Source organism: Eulemur rufifrons, chromosome 7 (assembly GCF_041146395.1).
Source record: "Eulemur rufifrons isolate Redbay chromosome 7, OSU_ERuf_1, whole genome shotgun sequence".
NCBI classification, from domain to species: Eukaryota; Metazoa; Chordata; class Mammalia; order Primates; family Lemuridae; genus Eulemur; species Eulemur rufifrons.
Window position 1 is genome coordinate 281,475,937 of NC_090989.1, and position 15,711 is coordinate 281,491,647.

Here is a 15,711-nt window from a genome sequence, read left to right on the forward strand (position 1 = left end):
CAGCAGTAGCGAGCCTGCGCCCGGGCCCACGCCTGTCTGGGCGGGGGGCGTCCAGCGTTCGGTCGCAGCAACCCTGGGCAGCAGGGTTCTCACCGGGGCAGCCCTGGTCCGGTCTGGAGGCTCTGTTCCTAGTGAGTGGCCCTCAGCGGGTTTCTTGGGCCTCCCAGCGTCCCCCTGGTCCCTTCCATCCCTGCTTCAGTCGGCCACTTTCTGTTGCTTGCGGTTAAGAGCTCTGAGCCATAAAGGTGGTTACCCCCATGTCACGGCTGAGGAAATGGGGTCAGAGAACTTAAGCAACTTGCCAGAGGTCACACAGCAGGATTGAGAGCCACGCCCAGGGCTGACTGGATGACGGAGCCCAACCCCAGGCCCCCCCCCCGCCTGTCTGGCAGCGGGGCTCCCTCGCAGAGCCCCCCAGCTCTGCCCCCCAGTCCCCAAGGACTCTAAGTTCCCTGGGAGCACTGGAATGGGGCTTGCCCATCTCTGTCCTTCCCCAGTACCCAGTGTTCAGCAGGAGCAAATGTCTGTCCAGTTGAAATTGAATGTGAAGCTGAGAGTCCTTAAGGAGCCAGTTCTACCGTCCTGCTTTCCATTGTCATTGTGTGTCCCAATCACAGCCAAGCTGTGGAGGAGGCTGTGCTGCTTTGGGGGTGGCACACAGACCTCCAGGGACAGTGGTGCAGGTTGTTCACTGCTCAGGGGCACCTGGCCAAGGCAGGGCTCACATCTGTTCTCGCCAAGCCCAGCACCCCAGTATGCACAAAGGAATGGACATGCATTTGTTAAATTTGCACAAAATCACCCATAGGCCAGTGGTGGCCCTGCTGAAAGTCCAGCACCAAGCCTGAGCCTTAGGAGCGAGTCGGAAGCCCAGCAATTTGGGGAAGGGGGCAGCAAGCTCAGGTCCCACTGTCAGAAAAGTCAGGAATCCCCAACTCCAGGATGGGGTCAGCAAACCTGCTTGCTGCCTGTTTCAACGCGGCACGTGAGCTAAGAATGGTTTGAGTGTTTTAAGTGGTTTTTAAAAATCAAAAGAAAAAAATGTAAATATCCTTTGAATAATATTTAAGGAAGAATATATGAACACTTTATGAAATTCAAATTTCAGAGTCTGCAAGTAGGGCGTAATTGGAGCAAAGCCACACCCGTGCCTTTTCGTTGTCTCGGTGGCCGTTCCCTGGCCGTTCCCCTGCAAAGGCAGAGGTGAGTTGCTGCCACTGAGCCCGCTGGAGACAGCAGACTGCACGGGCCAACAAGCCTAAAACCCTTCCCAGGTGGCGCTTTCCAGAGAAGCGAGCAGACCCAGGCCCCAGAACAGAGCAGCGGATCTGGAGGGGCCCTGGGGTCTTCAAACCCCACCCCCGCACCTGCAGCCGTCCCATCGCTGCCTGCGATCGGCAGCAGGGACTTCTCACTGCTGCCTTTTCCCACCAGGCAGGAACCAGGAGGTGGGAGGCCGTGGGGGTCCCTGCCCCCAGCAGCTGCACTCTGTGTTCTGTGCACGCACCGGATACTAGATTACTCGACACATCGGCCCTTGAACTCCCGCTGGCAACAGGGTCCTGGTGCCACGTGTCATCTTAGGACCCAACCCCAGCGTGCCCAGCACCCCTCCCCAGAGAACCAAGGCTCAGGTGGCTCAGGGCACACAAGGTGGCTCCGGGGCAGCGTCTGCTCCGAGTGGGCCCCTCTGGGGTCTGCTCACAGAACCCCCTTCCCCAGGTCGGGTCTCTGTAGGGGTGGAGTCAGGCCGAGCAGAACCAGGGCAGGGCCAGGCCACAGCGGGAGGCGTCCTGGGTCACCCCAGGCCTGCCCTGCGCGGCCACGTAGCCCAGGACACTCACCGTCCAGCCGCCACCGTCTGTGCGCATGTCGCAGTAGACCTGGAAGCCGGCGGGGTAGTGGGTGGGGAAGACTGAGTACACGCCGTCCTCTTGCTGTCCACTCAGGAGGACGTCCAGGCAGTCCCGGGGCCGAGAGCCTGAGACGGGCAAAGCCCATCAGTGAGGCCACGCCAGCCCTGTGTTCCTGCAGACCCCCTCCCACCTGTCCCAAGACCCTCCGACTGGTCTGTCCACCATCATGCCACCTGTGTGGCCACAGGGCTCAAGAGTCAGACCTTGGCTCTGCTCCTCCCCGGGTGAGTTTGTGAGTTTGGGTGAGTGAATCCCGCCCCCCCCCCCTCCGAGCCTCACTTCCCCATCTGAAAAATGGGCGGAGGGTGCAGGAAGGTGTCGCTGGCCTGTGGGAAGGAAGCCTCGCCTAACAGCAGCCGCGACTCCTTCCCGCTGCAGCTGCGGTGGGTCGGGAGGATGGAGGGACGAGGCCGGGTGTGTGAAGCAGCACTGGGCCCTGCGCGGCGACCCTCTCCCAAGCTTATCCCGCTCCCAGCCCGGGCCCCACTCACCGATGGCACAGCCCCGGGGCCGGGCTCCCCGGGCAGGTGCCCTCTGGAGGTCAGCCTTGACGCGGGGCCGGCCCAGCCCCCGGTCCCTCTGCAGGGCGTCCAGGACGTCGCTGACGGAGTTCACCAGGTGAGCCATGTGGCCTTGGCTCTCAGACAGAAGCTGCGGAACACAGGGGTGAGCCGAGGGGCAAGGGCCCTGGCGGGCCTTCCCCAAGCTGGGCTCCGGCTCGATGGCAGCTCTCACCCTGCTCTGGCCCTGGGTCCCCGTCCCAGGTGGAGCCTGTGCTGTGGGACCTCCAGGGCTCAGAGAGCCGGGTGCAGCTGCAGGGCCGGGGGTGGCTCCAGAGGCACCTGCCTTCCCAGGCTCTGTTCTCTGGCCACCTCTGGGTGTTCGGCCCGGGGCAGGGTGAACTTGGGGGGTGCAGTCCAGGCAGAGGCAGCCCTGGCGCCAGCAGAACTGGCTTCAACCCAGCTCGTCCACGTGCCAGTTGCAGGACCGAGGGCGAGTGCCCGCACTGCGCCTCCCCTTCCCACATCACCGTGATGCCCAAACTGCTGGGGACCAGAGAAGCCACCCGGAAAGCCCCGGCACAGTGTTGGGCCCAGCGGGGAACTCAGCTCACTGAGCCCGTGCAGCACCTCCCAGGCTACTACCGTGCCCACAGCTGCCTCTTCCCACCCCCAGGTGATGGTGCCCAGGCGGGGCTCACTGATCTGCGCCTGACAAGGGGGTGCCCTGGGGCTTGGGGGGACACAGGAGCAAGGATACCCCCATCCCACCCCTCATCCCCCACTGCGAACCTCGCCTTGAGTCTCTGTGGCTTTCTGATATCCACGGCCTCACCAGGCCCCCCACAGTGCTGCAAAGCAGGAGGTGAAGTTGTCATCTTTTTGTTACAGATGGAGAAACTGAGGCCCAGAAGGAGAGGCCCCTGAGAGCAAATGACAGCATGGGGACCAGGACTCAGGCCACACCCCAGGGCTGGCTGACTGGCTGGCCCAGGGCTGCAGTGAGACCGGGGCGGGGCGGGTGGGCCGTGGTCTGGTGTCCTGACTCCCCTCCCCACCACTCACTGTGTGCGCAACCTTGCGATAGTGACAGGCCTCGCCACGGCTCAGCTTCCTCCACAGACAGGTGACGAGACCTGTTTTTCAGGGCTGGGGCTTCAGGACAGCCTGTGTTTGGGAGCTCAGATGGTGGCATCTATTTTTATGACTCTCACCCGTCCCTCGATCACAGCCCAGGCCGCCTTCAGGAGGCTGCAGGACCACGTGGCGGGAGGGGTCACAGACAGACTGCAGCTGGCCGGCAAGGGGGCAGGGAGCCGGCCAGGTCTTCGCACACGAACCTGTCACTTGCCAGGTAATAGCCCACGCGTGGAAGGAAAATAGAAATACACGGTGCCGGCAGTTTACAAAATGTGATTCCCGGCTGCTCTGGGCAGGGGCCCTGCCAGGCTCTTAGTTTCCCTGTCAGTTTCCCCTCTGCTGAGCAGGTGATTCAGGCAGGGCTGCGGCCAGGCAGGCCGAGGGTCTGGGCCTCACTGTGGTGTCCCTCGGGGGGCCACAGGCAGCCCTCGGGAGGGACAGGGGGTGGGGGCGGCAAAGGTCACTTGGTTAAGTCACACGGGTACGGCCCATCTTTCCCAGTCCATGACATAATTGAGAAACCCAGGCGCAGCCCCCTCCCTCTTGCTAACAGGCACGGAAGACCTCAGCTGAAACCCGCAGATGATTCAAGTTGCAAATGTACATATAAACATGCCCCGAGTTAATGGGGGAGTCAGTCCCTGCTCGCTGAGCCGCACAGATGCGTCAGGGGAGGACTTGGCAGCTTTGAAGGCAGTGACATCATAGTTGCTGTTTCTGGCACTTCTTAGTGGTGTGGCCAAGCCTCGGCAGGGCGCTCTGCCACTCTGCGCCTCAGTCTGCCCCTCCGGAGAGCGGGGTGGCAAAGGCACCTGCCTCCTAGGGTAACCAAGGCACCCTCTCCGGCTGGCAGGGCGCTTACCCGCCCAGAGCCCGGCACACGGCGGGGCCTGCCGTTCCTCCTGGGAAAGGGATTTTCGGTGGCGGCTCCCCCAGGTTGAAATTCCAGCTCACAGTTTCTACTGTAACACTTAGGAGATGCTGATGTGTAGACGGTGGGCGTCTCCCCCTGCCAGACAGCGACCGCCCCTAAATCCCCTGGGCATGGACCGCGGAGTCCCCACGTCCCAGGTGAGCAGCCCTAGCGCAGAGAGGAGCTGCCCAAGGTCCCACGGCTGGCATGGGTGGGGCCCGGGCTGGATCCCGGCTCTGCCGACTCAAACCCTCAGGGCAGAACTGCTCGGCTCAGGCCTCGCCAGCAGCCGCAGGTGACAGTGCACAGAATCACAGGGGTGCTTGCTGAGCTGCAGGTTCCCCCACGCCCCCACTGGGGCCTGGGGGCTGGGGTGAGGCCCAGGAACCTGAATTTTAATAAGCATCTCTGGCGATTCCCACCCAGGTGCCCACGGGCATGGCTTTGAGAAACCCGGGCCTGTGCTGAGGGTCCGAGGGGCTGGGGGACTTGGAGAGGAGGTGGGGCCACGCCAGCCACCTCTGACTGAGACATAAGACACACGGTCTCTGGAATCACCCCAGTCTGCGGGACATGAGTCAAATCAAGCATTTTTTGAGAAGTATGTCCGGTGAGCCACCCCTCCCGGGCCCCAGCTATCAGTCCTGCAGGAGCAGCTCCGGGCCTCGCAGGTCCGAGTGGGTGGCAGGACCCCAAGGCCCCACCTCCTACGTGCTGAGCCTTTGGGAGCCGCCAGTACAGAGCAGGGGCCAAGCGATTTGGAGAGCGAGGTGGGGCCTGGGTCACCCGAAGGTCAGGAGCTCCCCCAGCCTGCTGGGGAGGCCTGAGAAGTGGCAGGGAGAGGGCTCGACACGCCCGGGAGAAGGAAGCCACCCTCCCGTCAGTCACCCGGACAGGGTGAGGAGGACTGAGACTGCCACAGCTGCAGCTTCAGAGGGAGGGAAAAGGCCCACTGCTCACGAGCTGCCGGGTGGCCACACGCCTGGTAACCCGTGTCTGGACGGGGGTGGGCGGAAGGGGCTTGGCTCCAGCCCCTGAGGATCTGAGTCACAGGGGCGTGGGGCACAGGCTGGAGGCTGGGCAGGGGACCGGGGGGCTGGATTCCAGGCCTGACCTGGCCGCAGCACCCAGGACAAATCACCACCCCTTTCTGGGCCTCGGTTTTCTGTTCTGGAAAACGGTGGAGGCAGAGATGACCCTGGGTCCTTGACCCTGTGACGGGGAAGCGTCATGCTGGTGCTTCAGGCACGGTCTCGGTCAGGGTTGGAAACACTTCGCCCAGACCCACCTGGCGCTGGCGGGAGCCTGGCGTGGCTAGGGGTCGGGGGGAGGGTGGCAGTGGCTTGGGACAGGCTAAGGGTGTGGCTGGCTGCCTGGGCGGGCCTCTCCATCCCTGGGGAGCTGTGGGCATCACATGGCAGTGAACTGGGAGGGGGACCGCGGAGGGGTGCAGCTCCCTCTGGCCTAGAGCACTGACCACGTGACCCTGGGCAAGTCGCAATGTCCTACCTCACCTGCATCTTGGAGTGCCTGGGGACACCCCTCAAGCCCTGGATTGGACCCGACCCAGGGGAGAAGCTGGGTTTGAATCCTGGCTCCCCGTAGCTGTGTGGCCTTGGGTGAGCGACTCCACCTCTCTGAGCCTCGTGGGCTCGTATGCAGATGGGAATAGCAATAGGCTCTGGTCCGGGTACCCGGGGGTCGAGTGAGGCCGTGGACATCAGGTGCCAGCACCGGGCTGGCACGTAGTGGCAGCAGCCCCACAACTCCAGCAAGAGCCCCTACCTGGAGGAGGCGTCCCTGCTCACTCTGCAGGGTGCTCAGCCCCTGGCCCAGCGTGCTGTGCCCCTTCCGCAGCCCCACGCACTCCGTCTGCAACTCCGAGGCCCGGGCCAGCAGCTGGGGCAGCTGGTCGGCCAGCGTGTCCAGCAGCTCCTGCTCCTGCTCGCCCGGCAGCCGCGCCTGGGCCTGGTGCGCGGCCAGCGCCTGCAGCACGGAAGCCTGGGCACCCTCCAGGCGGGCGAAGCCGTCGGCGAGGTCCGGGCAGCGCGGGTCGATGAGGATGCTGAGGCGCGAGCTGTCAGCCCTCTCCACGGTGACCAGGGCGCTGTTGGCACCAGCTGGCCCGGTGCTGACGACCGGCGGGGGTGCTGTGCCCGGTGCATGGGTGTGGTTCAGGAAGAGCACAGCGCCGGTGACAGCCACGGCGAGCAGCACAGCCAGGGACAGCAGCACGGTACACAGCACGTAGCCACAGCTCGGCCGCTGTGGGCCAGCCCAGGACACACGGACGCAGAAACAGGAGAGAGAAGGGCGAGCATTAGACCTGGGCCTCCGGCTTGGCCCAGTGAGGATTTGGCGGGGACTGGACAAGGCTCGGGGACCCCTTCTTGGGGACCGGGGGAGGGCGTCACACAGAGACGGACACGAGAGACAGTCACAGAGGGCAGACAGAGAGACGGGACACACAGAGATACAGCGAGAGAGACAGCGAGAGATTCCAGGAGGAAGAAGGAGAGAGACAGAGGCCCAGAGGAGGGCACAGAGATGCAGGAGACAGAGATGGAAACGACGGAAAAGGGAAACCGAGGCAGGGAGCCAGGGAGACAGAAGGTGAGCACTGTGCCTTTCCTCCACTGCCCCTGCCCTGCCCTCATGGCCTGCACAGAGCAGCCCCGTCACCTGCGGGGCCCTCCCTGTCCTGTGAGGGCTGGAGGTGGAGACCCCCACTCGGTGGCCAGATGGGTTCAGGTCCCTGCGCTGCCACCCCCACTGTGTGGCCCTGGGTGAGGGCCCGCACCCCTCTAGGCCTCAGTTTCCTCACCTGTAAAATGGGCTGACACCCCTGTCCCTACAGGTGGGTAACTGCCGCAGACTCAGGAGGAGAAAGCCGTGCCGGTGACAGCTACGATGCTAAAATGATCGTGCTGTCAGGGGAGCGAGTGCCCCGAGCTGGTGGGCGCCAGTCACTGAAGGTCCCCTCCATGTGGAGCGCCCATGCCCCATGCTCTGCTCGTGCTGGTCTCTAGTCCCCAGGCCACACGGTGGCTCTGAACACCCCCTCCCCCATCCTCGCGCCTCCTGTCTCTTCACAGAGCAGCCCCTGACGGGACAGACGCCAAACAGCGGGAGACGGAGCTGCTGCCCTCTAAGGCGGCCAGGGCTGGGGCAACAGGCGATAGCTCAACACCAGGCAGGCGCGATAGAGACTGTGTCCGGGCCTGGGGGGCGTGGGGGCACCTCACGACAAAGGGAGTGGGAGCCGCAGCGCAGCTTGTGACTAAGGGGCACCATGACGTGGAGGCTGACGCTCTGGGGGCCCAGACTCACTGGACAGGATCACTCATAGCCTGAGCATCTTCTACATGGGGAAACTGAGGCCCAGAGAGGGCCAGGGGCTTGGCGAGAGTCACACTGCAGATCAGAAGCAGAGTGTAGACTGGTCCCGAGCTGACTGCCTTTCTCCCGGGGCCAGGCCCGGCCGACGACTGAATTTCCTCAACTCTAAGACCCACGTTTCCCCACATTTTCAACCTTCTGAATTTGAGATGCATCTTTAAATGAAGTAGTGTGTTAAGGCACCTGGGTTCGTGCCTGGCGCATTGTGCTCACGCAGTGAACATCAGCGGCTTCTGTCATCCCATGGTCGGCGTGCACAGAGCATCTGGAGGTGACGTTCTTTCCACCCAAAGTGTTTTTCTGTGCGTCATCGCTGCCGGCCACACCTTGTCTTTTTCTCACGTGTTAAATGACCCTGACATTGGAAGGTATCTTACACTCGGAATCGACACCTCGCTTGCTCAGTGATACACAAAACGGGGATGCCTCTCCCATCTTTGCATCTCACCACTGAGAAAACGCAAACAGTCGCGCAAATTCAGATTCTACAAGTCAGTCCTGAATATCCTACTTGGCACCCCAGGAGGCGGGGTGGGGGTGAAGTGTGGGTGGAAAGCAGACCCCGGGAAGGGATCTGTTTTGGTGTCGAGATGAAGGAGAGAGTTCCTTGGCCTGTTCCTGTCATCATGATTCTGCCAGAACTCAGTGCTCTGCTCCATGCCTGCCCAGGCGCCCTGGGGGACACACACATTCCAGACTCCGCCAGATCCTCCCCTCCCTCAGCTGTGCAGAGACCAAACCCTCAGCTGGGAGCATCCACCTCCCTGCTCCCCTCCCACGGCCTTATTCTCTTCCTCCAGGACTCAGCTGGCTGTCACCTCCTCCAGGAAGCCCTTCTTGACTGTTTCATCACCCCCCCCACAACTTGGAGGGTCTCTTCCCCTGCTCCCTCAGGAGGGTGCTTATCAAGACCGTCATCACCTTTGACTTCATTCATTCACTCATTCACTCAATCATTTAAACATCTCTTCACTGAATCTCCCCAGGAGCCAGGCTGTGGGCCAGCCCTGCCTGGGGGAGCTCATGTTCCAGGGACTGTCATTGTGAACTTTGTCTGGGGCCCTGATACCTTTGGGAATCTCATGCAAGCTGCAGACTCAATTTCTGGGGACTCAGGGGCCCAGCAAACTTGCCCGGGACCGTGAGCCCTTCCCCGGGCAGGGACCTGCTCGCCGCCCGCACGGAGCAGCCCTGGCAGCTGGTTGCTGGACGGACGGATGGATGCTGGGGGTGGAGACGGAAGGAGGAGGTGGCACTGGGAGAGGTGAAGGCGTTCCTGGGACCGACCAAGCCTGGCAGGGCAGAGGCCCCTGACCTCCCAGCTAAGCCCTGGAGCCCAAGGCAGGGCGGCCTCGGACTCTTTGGCCACCCTTGACTTCGTGGCTTGGAATGAAGGTGACCTCCAGGCCACGCCAAGGCCCGGCCACCAGCAGGCCAGCAGCTCGAACAGGTGGGCGCGGCATATCGCCACCATTCCTCAGGCACCTACCACGATCCACCACCGCAATCTCCAAATAAGCCCGTGTGGTTGATGCTACAGTTGAGTTCATCGTGCAGATGGGAAAACTGCGGTCAGAGAGCGGAAGACCCGAGCCCACAAAAGCAGCATCCGGACCCAGGGCCGGGGGCCCCGGAACCGCATCTACACCAGCCCTGCCTGCCGAGCCGGCCTACAATTTCTTTCCTCTGCCTACAGGATGGCTGGGGCTTGACAGACAAAGCCCTGTGTCAGCAAGAAAGTCCCTGTCATGCCGCTCCTGCAGCCCATCAGGAGGCACCTTGCCCCGAGCAGCCCAGAGCCGCGGCGTCAGACCATGCACGCTAAGGTCCCCCAGCTGGCGAGGCCCGGGCGGCTTGGCAGAGAGGCCAGCGTCCCCCCTGCGTCCCTGGCATCCCAGCCCTGTGGGGCACCCTCCTTCCACCCGAGCCCCTCCCTGGTGGGAAGGCAGAGGGTACAGAGGGGAGGGGTGCAGGGAAGCTGCAGGGGGTCCCCCAAAGGCAGGGGGACAGCAGAGCTTGCGAATGAAACGGCACTCGGCAGAGGAGAATTAGTCTTCAGAGATCACCTTAAAGATGAAGGACTGCTCGCTTTTATAGGCTGTCGTTTACGTGCCTCGCAAAGAAATCTGCCCGGATCACGAGGGGGGCTTTGGGCAGCAGCGGAGGGTGTGCCTCGGGGCTGAGCTCATCAACCAGAGGGCGGCGCACCCGGGGCTGCGGGAGGGAGGATGCCCACACAGCCCCCAGCTCCCGGGAGCAAGGCGTCCCAGGCAGGAGGCACTAGAGCTCAGAGCCTGAGCCGGGAGGCCGGGGTTCGAGGCCCACTTCTGCCACCAACCACCTGTGTGGGCTTCCAGCTGGAGGGATGCGGCTTCCTTCCCCGCATGACCTGACCACCCCCAACGCCAGCCCAGGCTCAGTGGCTGCCTAGCGAGCCCTGGCCAAGGGGAGGACAAGGTGGGCTCGTGCAAGGAGTGAGGCAAGAAGCCCCTAGAGGTGCCTCAGTTGTGGGGTGGCCTCTGTCCAGGCTCCTCCCCTGGGGCCCCAGCCTCAGAAGGTCTGGAGGGGGAAGGGGGGCTCAGCGGGGAGGGATTCAATGCCAAGGTGCTCGGCTGAGCCGTCCCGCCCAGCGGCAGGCGCCCTTCCTCCCGTGTTCTAAGGGAGCTGGCTGGCAGTGGTCCCCTGGGTACCCTGAGACTGCGCTTCCCGGATGAAAGCAGGAAGAAGAAAGTCTCCCTCCAGGGGGAGGCCAGGCGAGGTCAGATCCAGATGTGAACCTCCCCGTCCCCTGCCCTATCTCCAGGGAGCACCCCGGACCAAGGCAGGGCAGCTGTTCACCACGACAAAAACCCGTCATGGGGCTTTGCATCGGGAAAACCAAGGGTGGGTGTCGTGCGCTCTGGGTGTCGTGCGCTCTGGGCCCGGCAGGGGCTGTCTCAGAGCACTGAGGGTGGGGGGCTGACAGGCTCTGTGGAGGGGGAGCCCAGGCCCTGCCCAGCCCAGACCCCCAGGGAGTTTCTCCTTGTATCTCCCCAGGGCCCCCGTCTGCACCTGGCTGGCTCCCGCCTGGGCCAAGCCCCGAGCCCCTGGCCCTGGCAGAGGGAGGGTCTTGGAGGTCTCCTGGGCGTGAGGGGCTGGCGGTTCTGCTCACAATTCTGGGGTCCCAAAGACTTAGGAAGAGGGTCTGCAGGCTTGTTCTACAAGATCTGAGCAAGAGCCCCTGTCCTGCGGCGGCCTCTTCAACGGACCCAGACCTCAGGCCACTGGGAGGGCCCGGGGAGGAGGAGCTAAAGGGGTCCCTGAGGACAAGGGGGCTGGGGAGCTGCCAGCCTCTGCCCTCCTGGAGCCTCCAAGCTCCCCGAGCTCTCTCACTGCCCCGGGAGTGCTCAGCTCTGGTGCATGGTGGCATCTCCAGACGTTTCCTGTGAGGGTCTTGCCCACCCTCCCCCACCACAGCTCCTGGCCTCCCAGATGGCCCGCCCAGGCCTCGGGCCCGCTGAGCCCCAAACCAGGCCCTCCTGAGTGTCCCACCCTGGGTGTGACACCAGCCCCCCCCAGCTGCCCCCTACAAGGCTGGTGCCTGCCTGGCTCCCCGCCCTAACCCCCACATGCAGCCAGCCACCCGCTCTGGCCACTCCACCTCTAACCCCCTTCCCTCTGTCCCCATCCGCAGCCCCTGCCCTGGTCAAGGGCCCAGCATCTGCCTCTAGTCCCTGTGGTCACCTCGCCCTGGGCTCCCAGCCCTGCTCACACAGCCGCACACGGCAGCCAAGCAGACCAGGACGCTGTCCCACTTAGACCCGCCCAGTGCCAGGAGCACACACTTGGCACATGCTGTCCCCTCCCCAGGCACCCTGCCACCTGCACTGACTCTCAGCTTCCACATCACCTCCTCCCGGAGCCGTCCCCGTCCTGAGCCGCTCTGGACTGCTGGCCCCGGCCTCCCAGGTCACAGCCACACCACTGGGCTAGACAGAGAGCTCCTCGCAGAAGGGGCTCGGGAAGCCCAAGCCCAGCACAGGAACCTCAACCCCGACCCCAGGGAACGAGAAGAAAGAGGTGCTTTGCGATCGTGCCTGACTTGTGAGTTCGCTCCCCCGTGAGACTCTAAGCGCCGTGAGGCACAGACCGTACCCACCAGGCTGCATCTCTAGCATGAAGTAGGGACTCCATGTCACTGAGTAAATTTAATGCAGCAGGGATTTAGGTTAGACATCAGGAAGAACTGCTCAAAGTTCTTTCCTTTTTTTTTCTTTCTGGAATGTTTTTAGACATTTTGAAAGCATCAAGAGATACTGCCTGGGTTGGGTGGAGGTTGACCTCCCCGTAGGGTGGCTTGCAGACTGCTCAAGAATAAGGCCCCCCACAACCAGAGATGGGTACAGGGTGACTTCCTGCCCCCGCACGCCAGGACTAGCAGAATCACATCTACATCTAGATCCTTTCATCTCCTGGCACGTGTCATGCCGCCCTGCCCCAAGGGCGCGAGAGCCCCCTTCCCTCTCCGTGGGGGGCAGGGATGCTCTAAGGAGTCCAAGTCTGCAACTCGTCCAGGGTTACCCTGCAAACGAGCTGAGGCTGGATAGGGCTGGAGAGAGCGGGACCAAGGGCGTCCCCAGAAACGGCAACACGTGGACGCAGGCCTTCATTGACAGTGGTGCTGCGGGAGCCACACGGCCCAGATTGGAGCCCTGTCCCGGCTGAGCGAGCTGAACCACGAAGGGACAGCCAGCCCCTCTCCCCTTCGTCTCCTGCAGTGGCCCCCATCTGCTGCCCAAACTCAGGTTTGGTCCCAGCTCCAGCTCACTTGGCCTCAGTTTTCTCATCTGTCAGATGGGTTAATCATCCCTGCCGCCAGCCTCCTAGGGTGGTCGCGACTACGAAATGAGCCATGTGGGCACCAGCCCAGCTGGTCTGGGAGGGTGGCACTGTCATTGTTCTGGCGGAAGTGCCCCATTAAAGAACCTCAGCCAGGCCCCTGTGGTGGGAGCTGGATGTTCGGACGGCTTTCCCTGGGGACATCAGGACACTGGCAGCCCGTGAAAGGGACAAGGCCGCTTTGAGAGCCATCCTTCTCATGGGTGCACGTGCTTTACAGTTTGCAAAACACACCAGTATCTCACTTGACCCTCATCACAGCCCTGTGAAGTTAGGAGGAAGCAGGGATTGCTGTTCCTATTTTACAGATGGTAAAACCCAGGCCCAGAGAGGAGGAGTAACTCCCCCAGAGTCACACAGCACAGCACGCCCATGGGCAAGCTGAACCGAGAAGCAAGGGAGGAGAGAAGGCCGCCCCAGGGAACCAGGCCAGGCGAGGCTCGCTGTCTCTGACAGCAGGCACAGGAAAGGCCTTGCCTCTTGTCTGAAGCTTCAAACCCGCCTGGAGCTGGCGCAGGGGACCACCTGTCTGCATGCTGGGTCACCAAAGGGGGAGGGAGGGGAGGCAGGTGTTCGCTATTGGCCCAGGCCCCTAAAGCCACGGCCCTCAGCTGCCTCCGGTGCCAAGGGGCAGACAGCCGGGCTCTGGCCCCAGGGAGCAGCAAGGGAGGCTGGGCCGGGCCTGGGAGGCCTTGAAGCCACATTTCAAACAGATTCCCCAGAAGCCACCTCCCCTTGAGACAGAGCTGCGCTTGCTGGCTCCTCTCCTGAGGCCCCTCCTGGCCGAAGCTTCCTGCAGTTCAATTCATCAAACACTCCTCAGCTCCCAACTGGGAGCAGCTTGGAAGGGATGGAGCCCAGGCCCAGGAGAGACCCAGAGTTGGGGTCCAGAAGGAGTGGGCGTCCCAAGGGATCTCCTGGTGGAGGAGGACTCAGGACTAGGGACAAGGCAGTGAGGTAAGGGCAGCTGAGTGGTATAGGCTGAATACTGCTAGCATTTAGAGACACAGCCACTAGGCATCAGGGAAGGCTTTCGGAGCAGGTGGCAGCACTTGAGCTGGGTTTTGGAGTACACAGAGGGTGTGTGCGTGTGTGCGTGTGCGTGTGCGTGCGTGTGCATTGGGGAGCCTGGGGAAGCCAACAAGATGGACAGCAAAGACCTGGAAATGGGCAGCCTGGTGTGGGCCCAGGGGTGGCAGACGACAAGCAGTCACTACCTGTAAGGGGCCAATGGGAAGGCACAATGGGGCAGGCTGGGCAGGCCTTGGAGGACAAGTCTAGAAGTTAAGACTATTCCTGCCACAGGGGAGAAAGCCAGATCTCGTCGGGAAAGGACTTATCTGGGGACGGCCTGGGTGAAGACCTGACCTAAAAGGGGGACAGGTCACCCCTGGAAGGCAATGGAAGAGGAGTGGGACTAGACTGGGCTTTGCATCCTCCCTCTGCTGTTAACATGCTGTGTGACACAGGCACGTTCCTGAACCTCTCTGATCCCTGGTCTGTGACATTGGAATGAGCAGCCCTGACTTGCTTCAGGAAGTAAGGTTGTGAGGTGAATGGGAAGGGCTTTGCAAACTGCAGAGGGCTGGGCCCCCGCGCCATGCCAATGTCACTCCAGCAAGAATGAGCAGGTTGCAGCTCCTGAGAGTGAGGGGCCGCCCAGGCCCGCCCCTGCCACCCGCTCCTGCAGCTGCAAACTCAAACTGTTCCTTCCCTAATGACATCTGTCTGGGAGAAATTTAAAATTTAAAACGGGCAGCCCCATTATTTCCTCTCCTTGGTGAGCGGGCCTCCGCTCCAGCCTGCCTGCCCCAGTCCCTTGGCAGCCCAGCCCAGGGCAGCCCTGGGGCAGCCCCTGCGCCTCAGCTTCCGACTCCAGCCCCTCGCTGGCCAGCCGGGCTCTGTCCTCAGCCCCTTCCAGAGCACAGCCCTGGGCACCCTCCCAGCCCCACCTCCACTGGCCCTGGAGAGGGGAGGAAGGGAGGAATGAGCCAGCCTGTGGAGCACACAGACTGGGGTTCAAGTTCCCTAGAGCCCCTTGGCCTCAGGCAGGAGCCGGCCCTCTCGGAGCGTTGCTCCCCTTGTCTTAAAGTCAGAGAATCCCAATACCCAGCGTTCTGACATGAGATGAGTATTTATTGATCCCCTACTGAATGCAGGGCCCTGGCTACAGGAGGAGGATGCAGAGGAGACCCAGGGGGTCAGGTCCTGGTCCCAAAGCTCAAGTCAATGTGCCAAGTGCCTGGCACAGGGTGGCGCCCAGATTCGGGACTTTGTAAGTGGTTGGGATGCCCATTTGTACAGGTGAGGAAATGGAGACCCAGCAAGGGGAGTGATCTGTCTGTGGTCACACAGCGAACTACAGGTCCCCGACTCCCTCTGCACACGCGCGCACCGGGGTCTCTGCCGGCGGCGCGTGAGGCTCCTGCAGGGGTGCCGCCCCCATCGAGCCCCGAGTTCGGGCCGAGCTAGGGCAGGAGGAGAGGAGGGTGCCCGCCCCGCCCCAGGCCTCCGGTGCGCTCCAAACTCCAGCCCCGCACTGGGTGCCCACCCTGCCCGGCCGAGAGGCCACCGCCTCGCCGCCGCCCGAGCCCCCAGTCCCCGCGCCCGCGCGTACCTGCGGCTTGTCGCGCGGCCGGTCCTCAAGTTGGGAAGCGCCGCCCATGGTCTTCCACCGGTCGTTGACCATCTTCCGGCAGGACCGGCGGGGGCGCCGGGAGAGGCGCGCCGCTGCGGAGCGCAAAGGCGGCGAGGTGGGCGCGGGGCGCGCTTTGCCCGCCGGTCCCCGCCTCGGTGCGAGCGGGCGGGCGTGTGCGGGTGTGTGCGCGCCGGGGTGTGCGGGCGTGTGCGGGCGAGAGCGGTGAGGGCAGGAGCGGGAGCGCGAGAGCCGCCTGCCCGCCGCCCGCCGCGCGCCGCCCCGCTCCCGCTCCCGCGCTCCTCGCGCTCCCCGCGCGCTCCTCTCCCT

General features: G+C 63.2%; 1 protein-coding gene across 1 annotated transcript in view; it reads right to left on the reverse strand.

Annotated features, from left to right (window-relative positions):
* FIBCD1 (fibrinogen C domain containing 1) overlaps window positions 1-15,435 on the reverse strand; it is a 28,571-nt gene extending 13,136 nt beyond the window's left edge. The window contains exons 1-5 of the mRNA XM_069472171.1: window positions 15,364-15,435; window positions 7,270-7,293; window positions 6,255-6,734; window positions 2,408-2,567; window positions 1,845-1,981 (exon numbers count right to left, since the gene is read on the reverse strand). Of these exons, the coding sequence (XP_069328272.1) occupies window positions 1,845-1,981; window positions 2,408-2,567; window positions 6,255-6,734; window positions 7,270-7,293; window positions 15,364-15,435 (873 nt within the window). The remainder of the gene's footprint in view (window positions 1-1,844; window positions 1,982-2,407; window positions 2,568-6,254; window positions 6,735-7,269; window positions 7,294-15,363) is intronic.
* Window positions 15,436-15,711: the final 276 nt, after the last annotated feature.